The 18,157-nt window shown below is 44.3% G+C and overlaps 1 protein-coding gene across 1 annotated transcript in view; it reads left to right on the forward strand.

Moving 5' to 3' along the window:
• Positions 1-18,157, forward strand: part of cds2 (CDP-diacylglycerol synthase (phosphatidate cytidylyltransferase) 2) — a 34,011-nt gene continuing 15,854 nt past the window's right edge. The window contains exons 1-6 of the mRNA XM_055662198.1: positions 1-251; positions 5,627-5,748; positions 6,305-6,401; positions 10,477-10,574; positions 13,724-13,863; positions 16,127-16,185. Coding sequence (XP_055518173.1) covers positions 204-251; positions 5,627-5,748; positions 6,305-6,401; positions 10,477-10,574; positions 13,724-13,863; positions 16,127-16,185 — 564 coding nt within the window. The 5' untranslated portion in view covers positions 1-203. The remainder of the gene's footprint in view (positions 252-5,626; positions 5,749-6,304; positions 6,402-10,476; positions 10,575-13,723; positions 13,864-16,126; positions 16,186-18,157) is intronic.

The following is an 18,157-nucleotide window of genomic DNA, read 5'->3' on the forward strand; positions in this document are numbered from 1 at the left end:
ACGACCGGACAGGACAGGACAGGAGCGGAGCTGTCGGTCGGCAGACAGACAGACAGACAGTGCGGGTGGATGCCAGGCGGTTCGCCCAGGAGGTGCGGCTTTCTGTGACTCCCGCTGCCGGGGCCTGGAGTTGGTCAGCGGGCGAGAGCCGGAGCGGAGGCGCGGGATCGGCAGCGAGCGGCAGCGGACGGGCGGAGAGCGACATGGCGGAGCTGAGGCGCAGGGCCCGCGATGATTCGCAGGATCTGCTGGTGAGCGACGCGTGCGGGATGAAGGGGCGCTCTGCCCCGGCCCGGACTCGGGCCCAGCCCCCCCCCCCATCCCTGTTTTCCCCCATCCCTTAACATCCCCCATCCCTGGTTGCCCCATATCCTTAACTCCCCCCCCCCCTCCCCTTTAGGCCCCCCCTTTAGTTGCCCATTCCCTTTAACACTTTACCCCCATTCCCCATTCCCCCCCCCCCCCCCCCCCCCCCCTTTATTTTCTCCCCCCATTCCCTTTACCCCCCCCCCCCCCCCCCCCCCCCATTCCCTTTATTACCCCCCCCCCCATTCCCTTTTCTCCCCCCCCCATTCCCTTTTCTCACCCCCCCCCCCATTCCCTTTACCCCCCCCCCCATTCCCTTTAGCCCCCCATTATTCCCTTTATACCCCCCCCCCCCTTTCCCTTTACCCCCCCATTCCCTTTACCCCCCCCCATTCCCTTTACCCCCCCATTCCCCCCCTCCCCCATTCCCTTTAAACCCCCCCCCATTCCCTTTACACCCCCCCCCCATTCCCTTTACCCCCCCCCCATTCCCTTTAACCCCCCCCCCATTCCCTTTACCCCCCCCCCATTCCCTTTACCCCCCCCCATTCCCTTTACCCCCCCCATTCCCTTTACCCTCCCCCATTAGCCCCCCCATTACCCTCCCCCCCTTCCCATTACCCCCGCCCCCCATTCCCTTCCCCCCCCCCCATTCCCTTTACCCCCCCATTCCCTTTACCCCCCCCCCCCCATTCCCTTTAACCCCCCCCATTCCTTTTTATTTCCCCCATTCCCTTTATTTCCCCCCCCCCCCCCCCCCCATCCATTTTACATCCCCCCACTGCCTTTACACCCCTTTTCCTCGCCCCACTTGTCCTTTCTCACCCCCTCCCCCATTCCCTTTACCCCCCCCCCATTCCCTTTACCCCCCCCATTCCCTTTAGCCCCCCATTGCCTTTACACCCCCATTGCCTTTTACCCCCCCATTGCCTTTACAAACCCCCATTGTCGTTTCCCTTTCGCCCCTCCCCCTTTCCCTTTACCTCCCCCATTCCCTTTACCCTCCCCCATTCCCTTTACCCTCCCCCAGTCCCTTTACCACCCCCATTCCCTTTACCCCCTCCCCCATTCCCTTTACCCCCCCCCCCCCCCCCTCCCCCCCCCTTTCCCTTTCCCCCCCATTCCCTTTCCCCCCCATTCCCTTTCCCCCCATTCCCTTTATTCCTTTATACCCCCCCCCCCCCCCCCCCATATTTCATTTTCTCCCACTCAATCTCTTTTCTCGCCCCAAATTGTGTCCCACCCCCACCCCCCCCCGTTCCTTGCCCTCCCCATTCCCTCTCCCATCCCCTGATGCCCCCCTCATTCTCTGGTGTTCCCTTCTATTCTCTGGTTGCCCCTTTCCCCTTTTTTTCACACCCCCACCCGTTTCTATGTCCCCCATTCACTGTCTTTCCCCCTCCTCCGATTCCTTGGTGTTCTCCCCCCCTCATTCGCTGGTTGCCCCATTCCCTTGTCCACCCACCTACCTGCTATTCTCCGCTCCCATTCTCTGGTTGCCCTCCCTGTTCCCTGATTTCCCCCCTCCCAGTTCTCTCATCCCTCTCCCCATCCCCTCACCAGTTTTTCAGATTGTTGGAAGGCAGAATGATGTCATGGTAAATGTGCTGCCAACCCCTTTCACATACAAGTCAAGCTGTCGCCAGCTGCTCCCCACAGATGATCTGTTTGTTCGAAACCTTGACCTAGTTAAAGGTTAAATATTTACTACTCGGGAAATCTGTGCAGATTCAGTACAAGCACAGTTTTTCCACATGGCTCAGAGCCTTGGTACCCATGTGTCGGAAGGAACTAGAGATGATAGTTTACACTGAAGCTGGACAAAATGCTTGCGTAACTCAGCGGGACAGGTAGCAGGTACACAAAATTGCTGGAGAAACTCAGCGGATGCAGCAGCATCTATGGAGCGAAGAAAATAGGCGACGTTTCGGGCCGAAACCCTTCTTCAGACTGATGGGGGGTGGGAGGGGAGAAGGAAGGAAAAAGGGGAGGAGGAGGAGCCCGAGGGCAGGGGGATGGGAGGTGACAGCTCGAGGGTTAAGGAAGGGGAGGAGACGGCAAGGGCTAGCAAAATTGGGAGAATTCAACATTCATGCCATCAGGATGCAAGCTGCCCAGGCGGAATATGAGGCGCTGTTCCTCCAATTTCCGGTGTTGCTCACTCTGGCAATGGAGGAGACCCAGGACAGAGAGGTCGGATTGGGAATGGGAGGGGGAGTTGAAGTGCTGAGCCACCGGGAGTTCAGGTAGGTTATTGCGGACTGAGCGGAGGTGTTCGGCGAAACGATCGCCCAACCGCCGCTTAGTCTCCCCGATGTAAATCAGCTGACATCTAGAGCAGCGAATGCAGTAGATGATGTTGGAGGAGATACAGGTGAACTTTTGTCGCACCTGGAACGACTGCTTGGGACCTTGAATGGAGTCGAGGGGGGAGGTGAAGGGACAGGTGTTGCATTTCTTGCGGTTGCAACGGAAAGTGCCCGGGGAGGGGGTGGTACTGGAGGGAAGGGAAGAATTGACAAGGGAGTTGCGGAGGGAGCGGTCTTTGCGGAAGGCAGACATGGGGGGAGATGGGAAGATGTGGCGAGTGGTGGGGTCACGTTGGAGGTGGCGGAAATGGCGGAGGATTATGTGTTGTATTTGCCGGCTGGTGGGGTGAAAGGTGAGGACCAGGGGGACTCTGCCCTTGTTGCGAGTGCGGGGATGGGGAGAGAGAGCAGTGTTGCGGGGTATGGATGAGACCCTGGTGCGAGCCTCATCTATGGTGGCGGAGGGGAATCCCCGTTCCCTGAAGAACGAGGACATTTCCGATGCCCTGGTATGGAATGTCTCATCCTGGGAACAGATGCGGCGTAGGTGGAGGAATTGGGAGTAGGGGATGGAGTCTTTACAGGGGGCAGGGTGGGAAGACGTGTAATCCAGATAGCCATGTGAGTCAGTTGGTTTGTAGTGTAAGACCGCAGAGACAGGTAGCATCTCTGGAGAGAAGAAATGGGCAAAGTTTCTGGTCGAGACCCTTCTTCAGATTGAGAGTCAGGGGAGAAGGAAAATGGAGATATGGAAGAGTAGAAAAAGAGTATAAGGTGTACCCATAATCCTTTCCCTATATTTCTAGCCAACATCTTGTGCAGTAACTATGTAAGCTTGAATTGGATCAGGGTTTGCAGCAAACAGACTTCACATTTGATTGACTCGGGCTTTTCTGATCAGCCTCCATCTATTTTTTGAGTTCCTGCCCACACTGTGATTTTATGCACATTTTCTTCACCTGCCACCATCAGGTTTCAGAAAACCATTGGATGTACTGAGCTGAATGGAGAAGGGAGGGTGAGATTCAATGACTAGGCTTCCGAGACGAAAAAGAAACTCCTTCTCCCCTGTCTTACAGTGTGGTAGCCCATCACAAGAATGCCCCAGGTCTTTCGACAAACATAATGGGATTAGTAGAGAGTATACTTCCTCTATTCTCTGCCATGACAAACCCTGTGAACTATAAGGGTCTGAAGAAGGGGTTCGGCCTGAAACGTTGCCTATTTCCTTCGCTCCATAGATGCTGCTGCACCCGCTGTGTACCTGTGAACTATAGTTGGATGTTCTGATTACTTCAGCCAGTTATAACCAGCATACAATTGGAAGAAAATTCCAAGAAGTTACTTTTTGATTTTATTAATTTTTAAGGTTGTAGATGTTGTTGGCAAAGGCCATGGCAAATTGTTCTTCCCAATTGCCCTTGAAAAGATAGAGGGGGGAGACACCTTCCTGAATTATTGTTGTTTTTATGGAGAAGGTTCTCTGCAACGCTGTATGGTAGAGAGTTCCAGGATATCATTTCAATTAATGGTAATATATTTGCAATTCAGGACGCTGCACATCGCGGAGGGCAAGCTATGTGTGGTGGTACTCCAAAATGCCTGCTGCCCCTTGTGCTACATTGTGGTAGAAGCCATGGGTTGAGGAGATGCTAAGTGCATTTCTGCAGTTCATTTTGCGGATGACATGCTCATGCAGTTCATGACTGTTCAGGCTGTGGTTAGGTGCCAATGGTGTTGTTGAAGTTGCACTCATCCAGATAAGTACAGAGTATTCCATCTCCCTCTGCTCTGTAAGTGTTGAAATGTCCTTGTGGGGTGGAGTCATTTGCTGCAGGATGCCTAGTCTCAGGCTAACCTAATGGACTAATTGATCAATGGTGACCCCAAGGATAATGATGGTCGGAGGAACTGTGATGATAGCATCATTGCATATCAAGAGAAAGTGGTTGGATGCTCTCTTGGTCATTGGATTACACTTCTGCAGCAAGAATGTTCCTTGGCATCTGTTTATGCATAACTGTTATCTGAGTCTTACTGCATTTCGTAGGCCTGGACATCTTCGTTTGATGAAATATTGCTAATGATGTGCAATCATCAGTGAATTGCCTATGTCTGACCTTATGATGGAAGAAAGTTAACTAATCAAGCAGCTGAAGATGTTTAGAGACAACACGGAAACAGGTTCTTTGGCCCAACTTGCCCATGGCGACCAAGATGCCCCATCTACATTAGTCTCACCTGCCTGTTGTTGGCCCACGTCCCTCTAAACCTTTCATATCCATGTACCTGTCCAAATGCCTTTTACATGTTGGTATTGTAGCTGCCTCGACTACCTTCTCTGGCAGCCGTTCCATGTATCCACCAGTCTCTGTGTGAAAATATTGCTTCTCGGGTTCCTATTAAATCTTTCCCTGCTCACCTTAACCAATGTCCCCGGGTTCTTGATTCCTCTATTCTGGGCAAAAGACTGTGCATTTACCCTATCTATTCCTCACATAATCTTACACACCTCTATGTGATCACTACTCATCCTCCTGCATTCCAAAGAATAAAGTCCTAGCCCGTCCAACCTCTCCCTATAGCTCAGTCCTTCAAGTCCTGGCAACAACTCATGTCTTCTCTGCACTCTTTCCGGCTTAAGCCATGAAGAAAGATTATCCGGAGGAACACCTTGAATGAAGGCCTGGGGCCGGGATAATTGAAACCTGGGATCCACTACCATCATCCTTTGATTGAGATATGTCTTCCAAAAATGAAGTGTGAATGTCTTGATGACCATTGGCTTCCATTTTATAAGGGCTTCTAAAAGCCAAGCTGGATGAGATGTTGTCTTGATGTCAATGGTGTTGACTCACGCGGTGTTTGAAGGTGGAAGGTTGGATTTTGGGGCATACATATGATGCTACAAACAAGTTTACCTTTTTTTTACATGTTAAGTGACCTTTATCACCTGTATTCCATTACTCCAATAAGTCGATTGTCAACTGTCTGATCTTGTTTTAATTTAGGAACCAGATGCGGGGCCAATCACAAGTGAAGTGACAACGGAATCGGGGAGTTCGGACATTCCTCCTTCTGTTGATAACACTCCAGAGGTGCTGAACAAGGCTCTATCAGGACTGTCTTCAAGGTATAGTAATATTAGGGATGAAAAAGATTTGTTATCAGGTTCCTCGGGTTTGTTCTTGGCATAAGACGTAATTAGAAGTCAATTCCTTTTGACCACGAAGACTAATGCTTGCAGTTTGGACAGACATATGAAGTGTGATGTAGATCTATGCCTAGCTTGCATGTCGGGGAAATTATTGGGATTAAGTGTAAGTAATACTGCTGAAGTCAACAGAAAGCAGTATCAGGTGTAAAACCAATGATACGCCATGTGTAGACACAAAATGCTAGAGTAACCCTTCTTCTGAAGAAGGGGCTTGACCCAAAACGCCACCCATTCCTTCTCTCCAGAGACGCTGCCTGTCCCGCCGAGTTACTCCTGCATTTTTGTGTCTATAGTCACTTTAAACCAGCATCTGCAGCTGCTTCCTTCACGATACACCATGGGTCTTCCACTTGCTAAATTAGGTAATAGAATGCTACCCCAATCAGGAATTTAAAGTATTGAGCAAATGAATTGAATTTATGATTTGGATTTAATCCACATGTTGGAACTAAAGATGTTTTCCTTTTGACAGATGGAAGAATTGGTGGGTGCGAGGAATTCTGACACTGGCCATGATTACGTTCTTTTTCGTCATCATCTATCTAGGACCCATGGTTTTGATGATGATCGTAAGTTGCATTTAATTTATCATTCATGCTCTCTATGTATTTAGTCTGTATACTGTTTTATCTGGGGTCCTCCATTAAACTAATTTCCACATAAACATTCAATGAACCAGCTTCAAGCTCTTGTGTTTCTGCAAGAGCAGGAAATTATTTTAATTCCATTTATCTCCCATCATACTGACTGATACGGGGATTTGGCATCTTGAAGGTCATTTGCCATTCACTGTCCAAGAAAGATTTAACTTCCGTTTATAAAATGCCCTTTCTCAACTTTCCAACACCCAAAAACATAGTTGACTGCTTTCGAAATGTTTGGAAATGTGCCAGTTAATTTACGCGCTGCAAGTTCCCACAACATGCAGAGATTAATTGCCAATGATTTTTTATTTAAGTGGAAAAAAACCAGCACTACAGATGCTGGAAATCTAAAACAAAAGCAGAAAATGCGAGAGATATTATTCAGGTCAGGCAGTATCTGGAGAGCGAAACTGACTTAATGCTTTATGTCAATGACCTTTCATTAGATGTGGAAAAAAAATTCAGAATAATGATTTAAATTTGCAGAGAAGAGATGGAGAGAATAAGATGAATGTCAGAGATAGGATTGTGACCAAGAAAAAAGGCGATACAGATAGGTATTGAATAGGAGAAGGTATTGAAGGCTTGTTAAAGACATTACATGGAATCACAATTAAAGGAGAGGAGGGGAGTAGGGAGCCTGTAGGGGGAACACACACTTGATTGGATTGCAACCGCCTCACTTCCATGGAAAAAATCCCCACTTTCGCTGAAGCCCAGGACTGGTGCGATGAGTCTATGACTATATAAATAAGAGGCCAGAAGAGAGAAAATAAACTTCTCAGGCTGTAAAATACAGAATACAGCAGTTCTATAAAGTGGAAGCAGAATGTACGGGGTCAGAAAATCCAGGAGGACAAATAGACAGTATCAGGAGAGAAGGGAGACAAAAAAGCTGGAGAAACTCAGTGGGTGCAGCAGCATCTATGGAGCGAAGGAAAAAGGCAGCGTTTCGGGCCGAAACCCTTCTTCAGTATCAGGAAAGAGCTGAGTTACTTCAGAGCTGGCCAGGGATTGAAGGCAAATAGCTCTCGATGGTAACAGCTGAAACTAAAGGAGAAAGTGCTGGAGATGTCATTAGGCAGGGCCACGTTTGCATGGGAAGAGAAAAAGAGCTATAACACACCAGACCAGCAAGAACACATCATAAGGGATCATCGACTAAAGGTGATTGAGTTGATGATCTCTCCTCTTGCTAACCCTCTCCCTAGGGCAACCCCACCACAAAAGCAGGTGCTGTCATGCTTACAACAGAACTGTCTGGTTCAACCACAAACTGGTGGAGCTGGTTTACTGAAGTTGTCGAAATTGATGTTGAGCACTGGGGGCTGGAACATGCAAGACTGGTAGATATTGCACCATCAGATTATGCTGGGACATGAGAGCAGTGTAAGAGGCCAAAGGCGGAGACACAAGAAACTGCAGATGTTGGAATCTTGAACAAAGGAAAACGTGTTGGAGGAACGTGCAGCAGGCAGCATCAGATAGGTGATGTTTTGGGTTGGGATCCTTGCTTAAGAAGATGTCCCGACTGAAACGTAGCCTGTCCATTCCCTTCCCTGCTGCTGCCTGACCTGCTAAGTTCCTACAGCACCTTGTGTTTTGACATAGAGGTCGGGGTAGGAGTGTAACGGGGAATTGAAGTGACAGGCAACTGGAAACACTGGGTCACCTACATGGAGTGAACAGAGGATTTTTACAAAGCAGTCATCTGATCATCAGTGTAGAGGTCACCACAGTGTGAGCAGCAAATGCAGTACACTAGAACTGCCTGGCAGTTTTGGAGGAATGTCGGACAGAAATGGGCAAATGTGACTTGCGTAGGTTGGCATCTTGGTCGGCTTAGATGGGTTGGTCAGAAGGGTTGGGTCCAAGCTGCGGGACTCTAACTCTATAGATTGCAAATGATCACTGGTTTAACTGGGATTGCTTGTGTCCTTGGATGGTGGGAAGAGAGTAAAACACCAAGGGTTGCCTCTTCTGCAATTGCATGGGAAGGTGCTGTGAGAAGGAGATTGGTATTGGTACAGATGGAAGAGTGAACCATGGGCGATGGAAGAAAACATCCTGTCAAATACTGAAAGAGGAGGGGAGGAGAAGATGTGTCGGTTGGTGGCATCTCATTTTAAAATTGTAAAGGATCATCTGTTGAAAGTGGAGGATGGTGGTGCGGAACGTGGGGGGGGGGCAAAGGGAACCCTGTCCTTGCACTGAATGACAGCGTGGGCAGTTAGGACCATTGGAACGCTACCTTTGCACGGGATGGGAGTTGGGAACGGAAGTGTGCAAATTGGAACATGTAGAACACATCTATTCAGTCCACAAGTGTGGCCCAGAGATTTTAGTTGCTTGTCATCCTAATTCTCTATCCCACTTCAGCCTGATCGCTGCGTGCTCTGCATCTCACAGTTCCAGCACTTTTTATATCTCCTCTGACCACTGGTCCAGACATATTAGCTGCCTTCAGTCTCTTCCCTTTGACACAGGCTTGTGTTATCTGGAAATAGACACAAAATGCAGGAATAATGCAGGCACAAATAGACACAAAATGTATGCTGTCTGTCTATTGCCTGTCCTGCTTAATTACTCCACCATTTTGTGTCTATATCTTCAGTGTAAACCAGCATCTGCAGTTCCTTCCCACACACTGTGTAATCTGGTTTCTTTTGACCTTCATTTTAGTGCAGATTTCACTTTGTTCTTTCCATTCTCCTCTTTGTTCTGCAAGTTTAATCATGCCTCTTTTGTAAACGTTCCCAGCTATGAATAGACATTACCTACCTGCAACATCAACTGTATTTTTATTTCATTAGATGATGCCTGGTCTGAGTTTCTCCAGTATGTTCTGTTTAATGATCTGTTTTCAGTTACTGGGAGAATACTAAATGTTGGCCAAGACAGTGTGGATAATTCTAGCCTGCTACTGGGAACTAGAGCTTCGGGTTCTTTTAGCAGCTGAGGGAACAAGCAGATTCTCGGTTATGTTTCTCATTTTGAAGGAAAGCACCTTCCAATATAATGTGTAGGAAGGAACTGCGGATGCTGATTTCCACCGAAGATAGGCACAACATGCTGGAGTTATTCCTCCCAACTGTTTGGGTAGTTTACACCCCAGTGGTATGAACATTGACATTAAATTTCAGGTAGTCCCTGCTTTCTCCTCCCCTTCCCAGCCCTCCCTCAGCCCACTGTCTCCGCCTCTTCCTTTCATCTTCCTGCCCCCCCCTCCCCCACCCTCACATCAGTCTGAAGAAGGGTATTGACTCGAAACGTCGCCTATAATTCACTCCATCGTTTCCTTCGCTCCATAGATGCTGCCTCACCCGCTGAGTTTCTCCAGCATTTTTGTCTTCTTCACAATATAATGTTCCCTAAGTACTGAATGTCAACCGGGATACTTGTGCTCTTAAGTGTGAAATGGATCTTAAATCTACAACAGCTTATGGATGTAAGATTTGTAACAGACTCAAGAGCTCAGTCTGAAGAAGGGTCCTGACCCAAAAAGTTACCCATCCATTTTCTCCAGAAATGCTGCCTGACCCGCTGAGTTACTCCAGCATTTTGTGTCTACGGTATAAACCAGCATATGCAGTTCCTTTCTACAGCTCAGTTGTACAAACTGAGTCCACGGCTGCAATTTGTATCACTTCTGGGGGCAGCGGGGTTTTGACTGTAAAATGCATTACAGTCTACCCTCGTTACTATGGACCACTTTATAACAGATTTTGGTTATGATTGGCGGAGTGTCCCCATAGTAATCAGACACCACTGTCTCTTTAAGAACACAGGCCTGCTTGTTACACTGCTGGAGGTTTTTGCCTTGAAAATGCCAACCTATCTGACTCTCGCAAACTCGTATTGAATTTTTATAGAAGGGTGTTGACATTTACCAATGTGCTATCGATGCAATCCTTTGTCGAATGCCACAATTAGCACCTGTGATTAGGCCCAAATAGCACTAAGAAATTATTAATTCCTTATCTGTCTATTATTTCCTTAGGTTCTATGTGTACAGATCAAATGCTTTCACGAGATTATTCTCATTGGTTACAGCGTTTATCGCTCCTACGATCTGCCATGGTTCCGGACTCTTAGCTGGTGAGCACGTGATAAGATTTGGCATAAAGGCACACTTGTGGAATGTTACTGTTAAATTAAGCCCTTAGTATCATGTGAAATTTTTTAAAAAGCCATTATTATTGCATGAGTTCTTTCACGTGAACAGCCAAAGGCTTAATTTTGTTTCTGATCAAGGTTTCTTCTGTTTTACCCAGACAATTCTGTTTCCATTTTCTCTGAGGAGATTTATGAGGTGTCTTGGTACAATTTGACTGGCACATGTGGAAAAAATTGAAAATGCCATGTGAGATTTAAAAGCCAATTATCTAGATATACGTCTCGGCCTAACTAAGCCTTTAACTAGATAGTAGTATATTGAAAATTAATGAGTAGGGGATGGACATTACAGCGACTCAATTCTAACCACTTGCTTGTGCATATATTGTAATGTGAGGTATTGAATACAGTCATGCTAAAGATGGTTCTATCTTTACTGTTGTTTGATAATCTCAACCTCCCTGCACCAATGGCACATCTACACCCACTCCACCTTGCTCCCACAACCTCATCCCCTGGAAATGAGATCTTAAGAATACAGAAAACAGGATTTACATTAAGCATTCTAATCTCAGATAGACACAAAGTGTTGGGGAAACTCAGTGGGCGAGGCAGCATCTCTGGAGAAAAAGGACGGGTGATGTTTCTGGTTGGAACCCTTCTTGAGACCTTTTATTAAAAAAATAAAAAAAATCTTAAGAGGGAAACAATGTGGAGAACTGTGGAACTGGTAAAATGACGAAGGTGGAGGAAGAGGGGATGGTAGGGGAGGTTAAGTAGTAGTTACTTAAAATTAAATAATTCAATGTTCATTCCTCTGGGTTGTCAGCTACCCACACAAAATATGAGGTGCTGTTCCTCCAATTTGCATGTGGCCTCACTCTGGCAATGGAGGGGGCCCAGGTCAGAAATGTCAGTATGAGATTGGCAAGGGGAGTTGAAATGGCAACCGTAAGATCCCGTATGCCTCGGCGGACCGAGCGAGACGTTTGCCCTGTTTATGTTTGGTCTTGCCGATGTACAGGAGCCCACATCAGATACACTGGTCTGAAGAAGGGTCCTGACCCGTAACATCACCTGTCCAGCACTCCAGGACTTTGTGTCTACTGCTTGCACAGACCTCCTTGGTCTCCTTCACCCTCACCCTCACCCCTCCCCCCCCCCCCCCCCCCCCCCCCATCTCTGCAACATCTCCCAATTCCAAAGCTTATTACATGTCTTAGCTCGTTGAATTCTGTGGAATTGCTTTCTTCTGATTAATTGCTTTTTGCAGATATTCATTTCTCAATCTGTACTGTCTCCATGCTCTCAGAAATTAAAAATTTCGAATTCTCTCTGAAACATGATGGAGCATAAATCAAATGAAAATCTAAATCTTGCAAACGCTGGAAGTATGAAATCAAAGCAGAAGGTGGTGGAAATACTGAGCAGATCCAGTAGCATCTGTGGAAGGAGAAACAAAGTTAATGTTTCAGATCAAAGATCCTTCATAAGAACTGGGAACACTTGATAAAATTATTCATTGATATTGACTCTCTTGGCATAATATCAAATTTCTGTTTAATGTTACTCATTTTAAATGCTTTGGTACATTTAATTACACAGGAGATACTCCATGTAATCAAAATATTGGTCGTTTTGGTGACCCAGTCTGAGCCACAGATGACACAAACCCATCTAATTCCACTGTAAATTATTATTAATATTCATTGGTGTTTAATCATACATGAAAGCATCTATCAACATGCATTTCATTTCGAGCAATCGTCTAGACATTTATTATTAAATTAGTGACACGGAGACTCAGGACTGCAAATGTTGGAATATGGAGCAAAAATGCAAACTGTTGTCGGAACTCAGCCGGTCAAGCAGCATCTGTGAAGGCAAAGGAATGGTTGGTGTTTCAGGTTGAGATTTTGTATTAGGACTGAATTTCTAAATTAGTCCCTTGTGCCACATTCATTGTACTGATTTTTGTACTCAATATTATTTTAAGGAGTCATCAACAACAACATGTATATTTTTTCAGCACTTTTTAATATAGTACAACATTCTATATTATTCACGGAAGTGTAAGAGAGTGTGATATAGCATGGAAAGCCCCTTTAGCCCATCAAGTTGACGATGACTATCAAACACCCAGTTACACTCTTGAATGGCAGGGTATCCCAAACCATACAATACTCCATGTTCTGCCTTACCAATCTCTTGAATAACTGAAACAAACTTCTATACTCAATGCCCTGACTGATGAAGGGATGTGAGCTAAATGCCTTCTTCACACCCTGTCTACCTGTGACGCAACGTTCATGGAATTATCATGTACATGTAATCATGTATAGTCTTTATGCTGACTGAATAGCACACAACAAAAAGCTTTTCACTGAACCTTGGTACACATAACAATAATAAACTAAACTAAACTTATCGGCTTGTACTCCGAGGTCCCTCTGTTTTGCAAACATTTCCCAAGGCCCAAACATTTGCTGTACGAGTCCTACCCTGGTTTGACTTCCGAAAATGCGAGTTAAAGTTTAGCCTTTAGTGAGACAGTGTGGAAACAGGCCCTTCGGCCCACCGAACAGCACCAACCATCGATTACCCATACACTAGTTCTATCCTACATACAAGGGATAATTTACAGAAGCCAATTAACCTACAACCCTGTACATCTTTGGAATATGGGAGGAAACCAAAGCACCCGGAGATAACCCATGGAGGCAGGTACACAGTGAGAATGTACAAAATTCGTACCGACAGTACCTGTAGTCTGGATCAAACCCGGGTCTCTGCCCTGTACGGCAGCAACTCTACCGTTGCACCACTGTGCCTCCCCACTTACTTGAATTAAATGCCATTTTCCATTCCTTGCCCACTTACTTAGCTGATCAAGACCCCACTGTAATTGTTGATAGTCTCCTTCACCGGCCTATATGATAATCCAATGACCACAATGGGATAGTGGTGAATTAGACAGTTCCCTTGTTTATGGAAGGCCTGTTCAGAAGCCTGACAACAGAGGAGCATGAGTCCATTGGTGCTAGCCATCCATCTTCGTAATACAATGTAGTATCCAAAAATATTGTTTACTGCTGGAAACCGTTTGACTTTTTGCTGTTTTTCTCTGAAAGGTATTTCTTATTATGTGCAAACTACTTCTTCTATGGAGAGACGGTAACAGACACGTTCTTCGCATTGGTTCAGAGGGAGGAACCTCTCCGGATCCTGAGCAAATACCATCGCTTCATTTCCTTTGCTCTTTACTTGGCAGGTACTGCTATGTTGTTGTGCCGTGTCAAAGTAAGGTCGACCAAACCACTTAATCTGTCCAATATCTGAGGAAAAACTTCCCAAAGTATAACATTTTGTCAGTGAGTTGAAAGGTTTTACTGGAGAACATTTTGCCTAGAAATTAGATTGCTCCCTTTTTGAGCACGTTAAATGCTTTCTCCATTCTGCCCTCATACCAAACCGTGTAACGTCATGAATAACTCTTGCTTTTAGAAATAGTTACCATGCTTTATGGCATTGCAGAGGCTGTCTTAAGTATTCACAGTCAGAGGCTGTGGAAAGCTGCTGCAGTAGTCAGGAAGTATGTCAGTCTTTTTAAGGGTATTTCACTATGAAAGCCAAACAAGATTCAGTATGAGACTGAGATGGGAAGGATTCAGATTGAATAGCTCAGGAGAAATCCGTGGTGGGGGAGAGAGGAGATTCATGACCCAGTCTTTCCTGAATAATGGAGTAACTCTGAAGGTAGACACAAAATGCTGGAGTAACTCTGCGGGTCAGGCAGCATCTCTGGAGAAAGGGGATTCCAAAGAAAGGACTCGATCCTAAACGTCATCTATTCCTTTTCTTCAGAGATGCTGCCTGACCCGTTGAGTTTCTCCAGCATTTTGCGTCTACGTTCGGTGTAAGCTAGCATCTAATAACACAACATGGAGTAACTCTGTTTGGTTAGGTATTACAAATGAATCCCAAGCTATCGCTGACTGTAGAATCAATGCCATAGCTCCAGTCACCTGTGGACTGGAGTTACCAGTATATTATTCTATGCCAAGGGTAGCCAACATTTAATTTATAATGCAAGTGAAATACTGAGAGAAGGAATTTAGAAAATATTAAAACCATGCTCAGCAATGTCTCTTCATTTCCTACAGGATTCACTACTTTAAATTACAATTAAAACACAAAAGTACTTACGCTATAACACCAGGATAAGCACTCAACCAAGAAAACTAAGACCAAAGCCAAAGTACTATCTAATCTATGCTAAGGACAATAACTAACTCCATATGCAATAATCAGCTACCTACGTGTTAACAAGCACAATTAAAAAAAAACTGATCATGTAGATGCAAGTTTATGCAAAAAGGTTATCAAGAGTGCTAACTGAAAGCCATCGTATAGTTTTATGATATTACACTGTTAATAGATAAACATACACCGTGAGAATGCCATCATGTGTGGAAATATGAAAGGGAAATGACAGTGGTGCAATTGCAACAGGAAATAACTAGTCCTGTTTCCCAATGGTTAGCACCTCAACAAAAAATGAACACAGGCAATTCAAAACATGCCACAATCTATCTTATGTACTATTTATGCATTGAATAGTATCTCTTATCTTATTCAATTATTATAAAAAAGAAATACAATTATTTTACATGTTAAATCAGCAAATATTTTGAAGTGCAACAGGAAGTTAACACTGTACTTACGGAAAAGCACTCTTGGTGATGGCTGGTTAATCTTCAAATGTAATTGACTTCATTTTCTGTTAGTTACAGATTAATTTATCTACAGAGAAAGCCTGTCAATAAATTCAAAGGGAACTAAGAGTTGTGGTCTGCAGTTCATGTAGAGCTACCATTTTTTAACCCTATTAGTACAGAAAACAACACCGATAGCTTTAACCTTCAGTCTAGACTACAATTGCACAGTGAAGACTAGGCTCCTGGTATTACTTTTGAATCTATGGTGGAGATCCATGAAGCAAAGAGGATTGCTCTATAATGCTTGAAAGAAACCCATCAAACTTGAATATGCATGTTTTGTAGTTGGGTTGTCACTTTCAGAAGCTGACTGACCTGTCTTTACTACCTTATACTTAGATGGTTGAATCTATCTAAGAATCCCATGGTTTTCAAATGTTCTTACTGAAGTTCCCTCTTAATACATTTTATTTTGTATGGCAACATGCCAAAATAGCAACAGGTAAAATTAGGCTGTCATCGGAAATGTGTTATGTGCATTTTCAGTTGAAGAGAATGTTCACAAGTTGCTTAATTTGAATTCTGTGGTTTGTGGTTTTCTAAACACTTGAATCACATTTCTGAACAGAACCGTATATTGGAACAGTTTGAAGAACACAGTGCAGGCTTTCTAAAATGAACAAGCAGTTCTGGGGAAAAATGACAAAATGCAGCTTTTCAGTTTAGTTTTGAGAAATTAAAGCCATCATAAAGTTTTTTGATATTCACTCGTTAATGGATAACATACCCAGTGAGATTCAACCTTTTTGTCCCTAGGATTCTGCCTGTTTGTCCTGAGTCTTGTGAAGAAGCACTACCGACTGCAGTTCTACATGGTATGTCATTCACTGTTGGCCAGAATAAGTCACTGCACAGTGTATTTTGTTCAACTCGAGTGATGGAATGGGCCAGAGAGGGAACGAGAGAGAAACCGATCATCCAGCATAGCCAATTTTTATTATAGCTAGCACGTTCACTGATTGTGTTGCAAATCCTATTGTCATTAATCCAACAGCATTATAGTACGTGAAATAGCAGGTCTATACCAGTATACATTCTCTTTAATTAAGGCCATTATTTTTTATTTTCAAAGGTGTTAAATAGGTGATATAACAAAATTTTAATGTTATCTTATAAACAGATGCTTTGTCTGTGAATCTTTCTACTGTGCCCTCCATGATGTTTGGGATAAAGACCCATCATTTATTTAGTTGCCTCTGTACTCCACAATTTGAGATTTGTAATAGAAACAATCACATTATCAGATTTTATTAAAGGGTATTTTTTTACACATTTTGGTTTCACCATGTAGAAATTACAGCTGTTTTTATACATAGTCCCCCTATTTCAGGGCACCATAATGTTTGGGGTCATGGCTTCACAGGTGTTTGTAATTGCTCAGGTGTGTTTAAATGCCTCCTTAATGCAGGTATAAGAGAGCTCTCCGCGCCTAGTCTTTTCTCCAGTTTTTTCCATCATCTTTGGAAACTTTTATTGCTCTTTATCAACATGAGGACCAAAGTTGTGCCAATGAAAGTCAAAGAAACCATTATGAGACTGAGAAACAAGAATAAAACTTATTCTTTGCAGTTAAACACTTTAACCACATGTGATTTTCTTTCTATTCCAAATCTCAAATTGTGGAGTACAGAGGCAAATAAATAAATGATGGGTCTTTGTCCCAAACATTATGGAGGGCACTATATGTCCTGTGGTACATAATTCTAAATTTACAAAAGATAGACCCAAAATGCTCAGCGGGTCAGGCAACATCTCTGGAGAAAAGAAATAGGTGACGTCTCAGGAGGAGACCCTTCATGAGACAAAGGTCACCTGAGTAAGGCACCCAAGATTCATTGCCAACTTTGCTGATGAAATGAACAAAGATAGAAAATAAAGTTGTGGACACGGGGAAGCTACAAAGGGATTTTGATAGATTATGTCAGTGGGCATAGATCTGAAAAAAATGAGTGTAATGTTGGAACATGTGAAATTGTCCCATATGGCAGAAGGAATGAAAGAGAAGCATATTATCCATGTGGTGCGAGATTGCAGAGATTGGGGATTCTGATGTTAGGTTTACCACCCTCCAATCTGTAGGAACTGCTTGACAGTCTTGAAGAAACTGCCAATATTACTGGTATATCCAGGGCAACGTCTTTAATAATCGGGGATGTGGATTATCAGACTGGGTATCAGTCAGTCTTAATCCCCATTAAGTACTCATTACCTTCAGTTTTTCCTTCTCACTGGACTCTGATTCCTTAACATCCCGGAGGTCATTTGAGCCCTCTTTTACGAGGTCTGAAAAAACGATTAATTTAATTATTCTCCCATTTTTTCCCAATTATAGTTATACAATTTCTGACTTTTCATATTTATCAACGCTTTTACAGTTAAATGCTATGTTCCCTGCAAGTTTACTTTTATACTCTTACCTTTCTCGTCTACCATCCCAGCTTATTCATCGTTTTGTCTCACTTTGTTGAATTTAAACTGCTCCCAATCCTTAAGCCTGCTGGTTTTTTTCTAATAATTCTCTTTTCATCGAAAACTATTCTGAATTTTATTTGTACGCCACAGATTTTCCATCTTTCCTGACATATTTTTGTGCCAGGAAGGATTGAATAATTGTCATAATCTGTGTATACATTCTTTAAGTGTTATCTAGAACACATTCACCATCAACCCGTTTAGTTAAATTCCTAAATCTATCACAGCTAGTATACCACTTCTTCCTTCGTAGTTTCCATTGTTCAGATTCAGGTCCCTGGTTTCTGATTCACCTATTTTTACAGCTTTCGATTA

Source organism: Leucoraja erinacea, chromosome 35 (assembly GCF_028641065.1).
Source record: "Leucoraja erinacea ecotype New England chromosome 35, Leri_hhj_1, whole genome shotgun sequence".
Taxonomy (NCBI): domain Eukaryota; kingdom Metazoa; phylum Chordata; class Chondrichthyes; order Rajiformes; family Rajidae; genus Leucoraja; species Leucoraja erinaceus.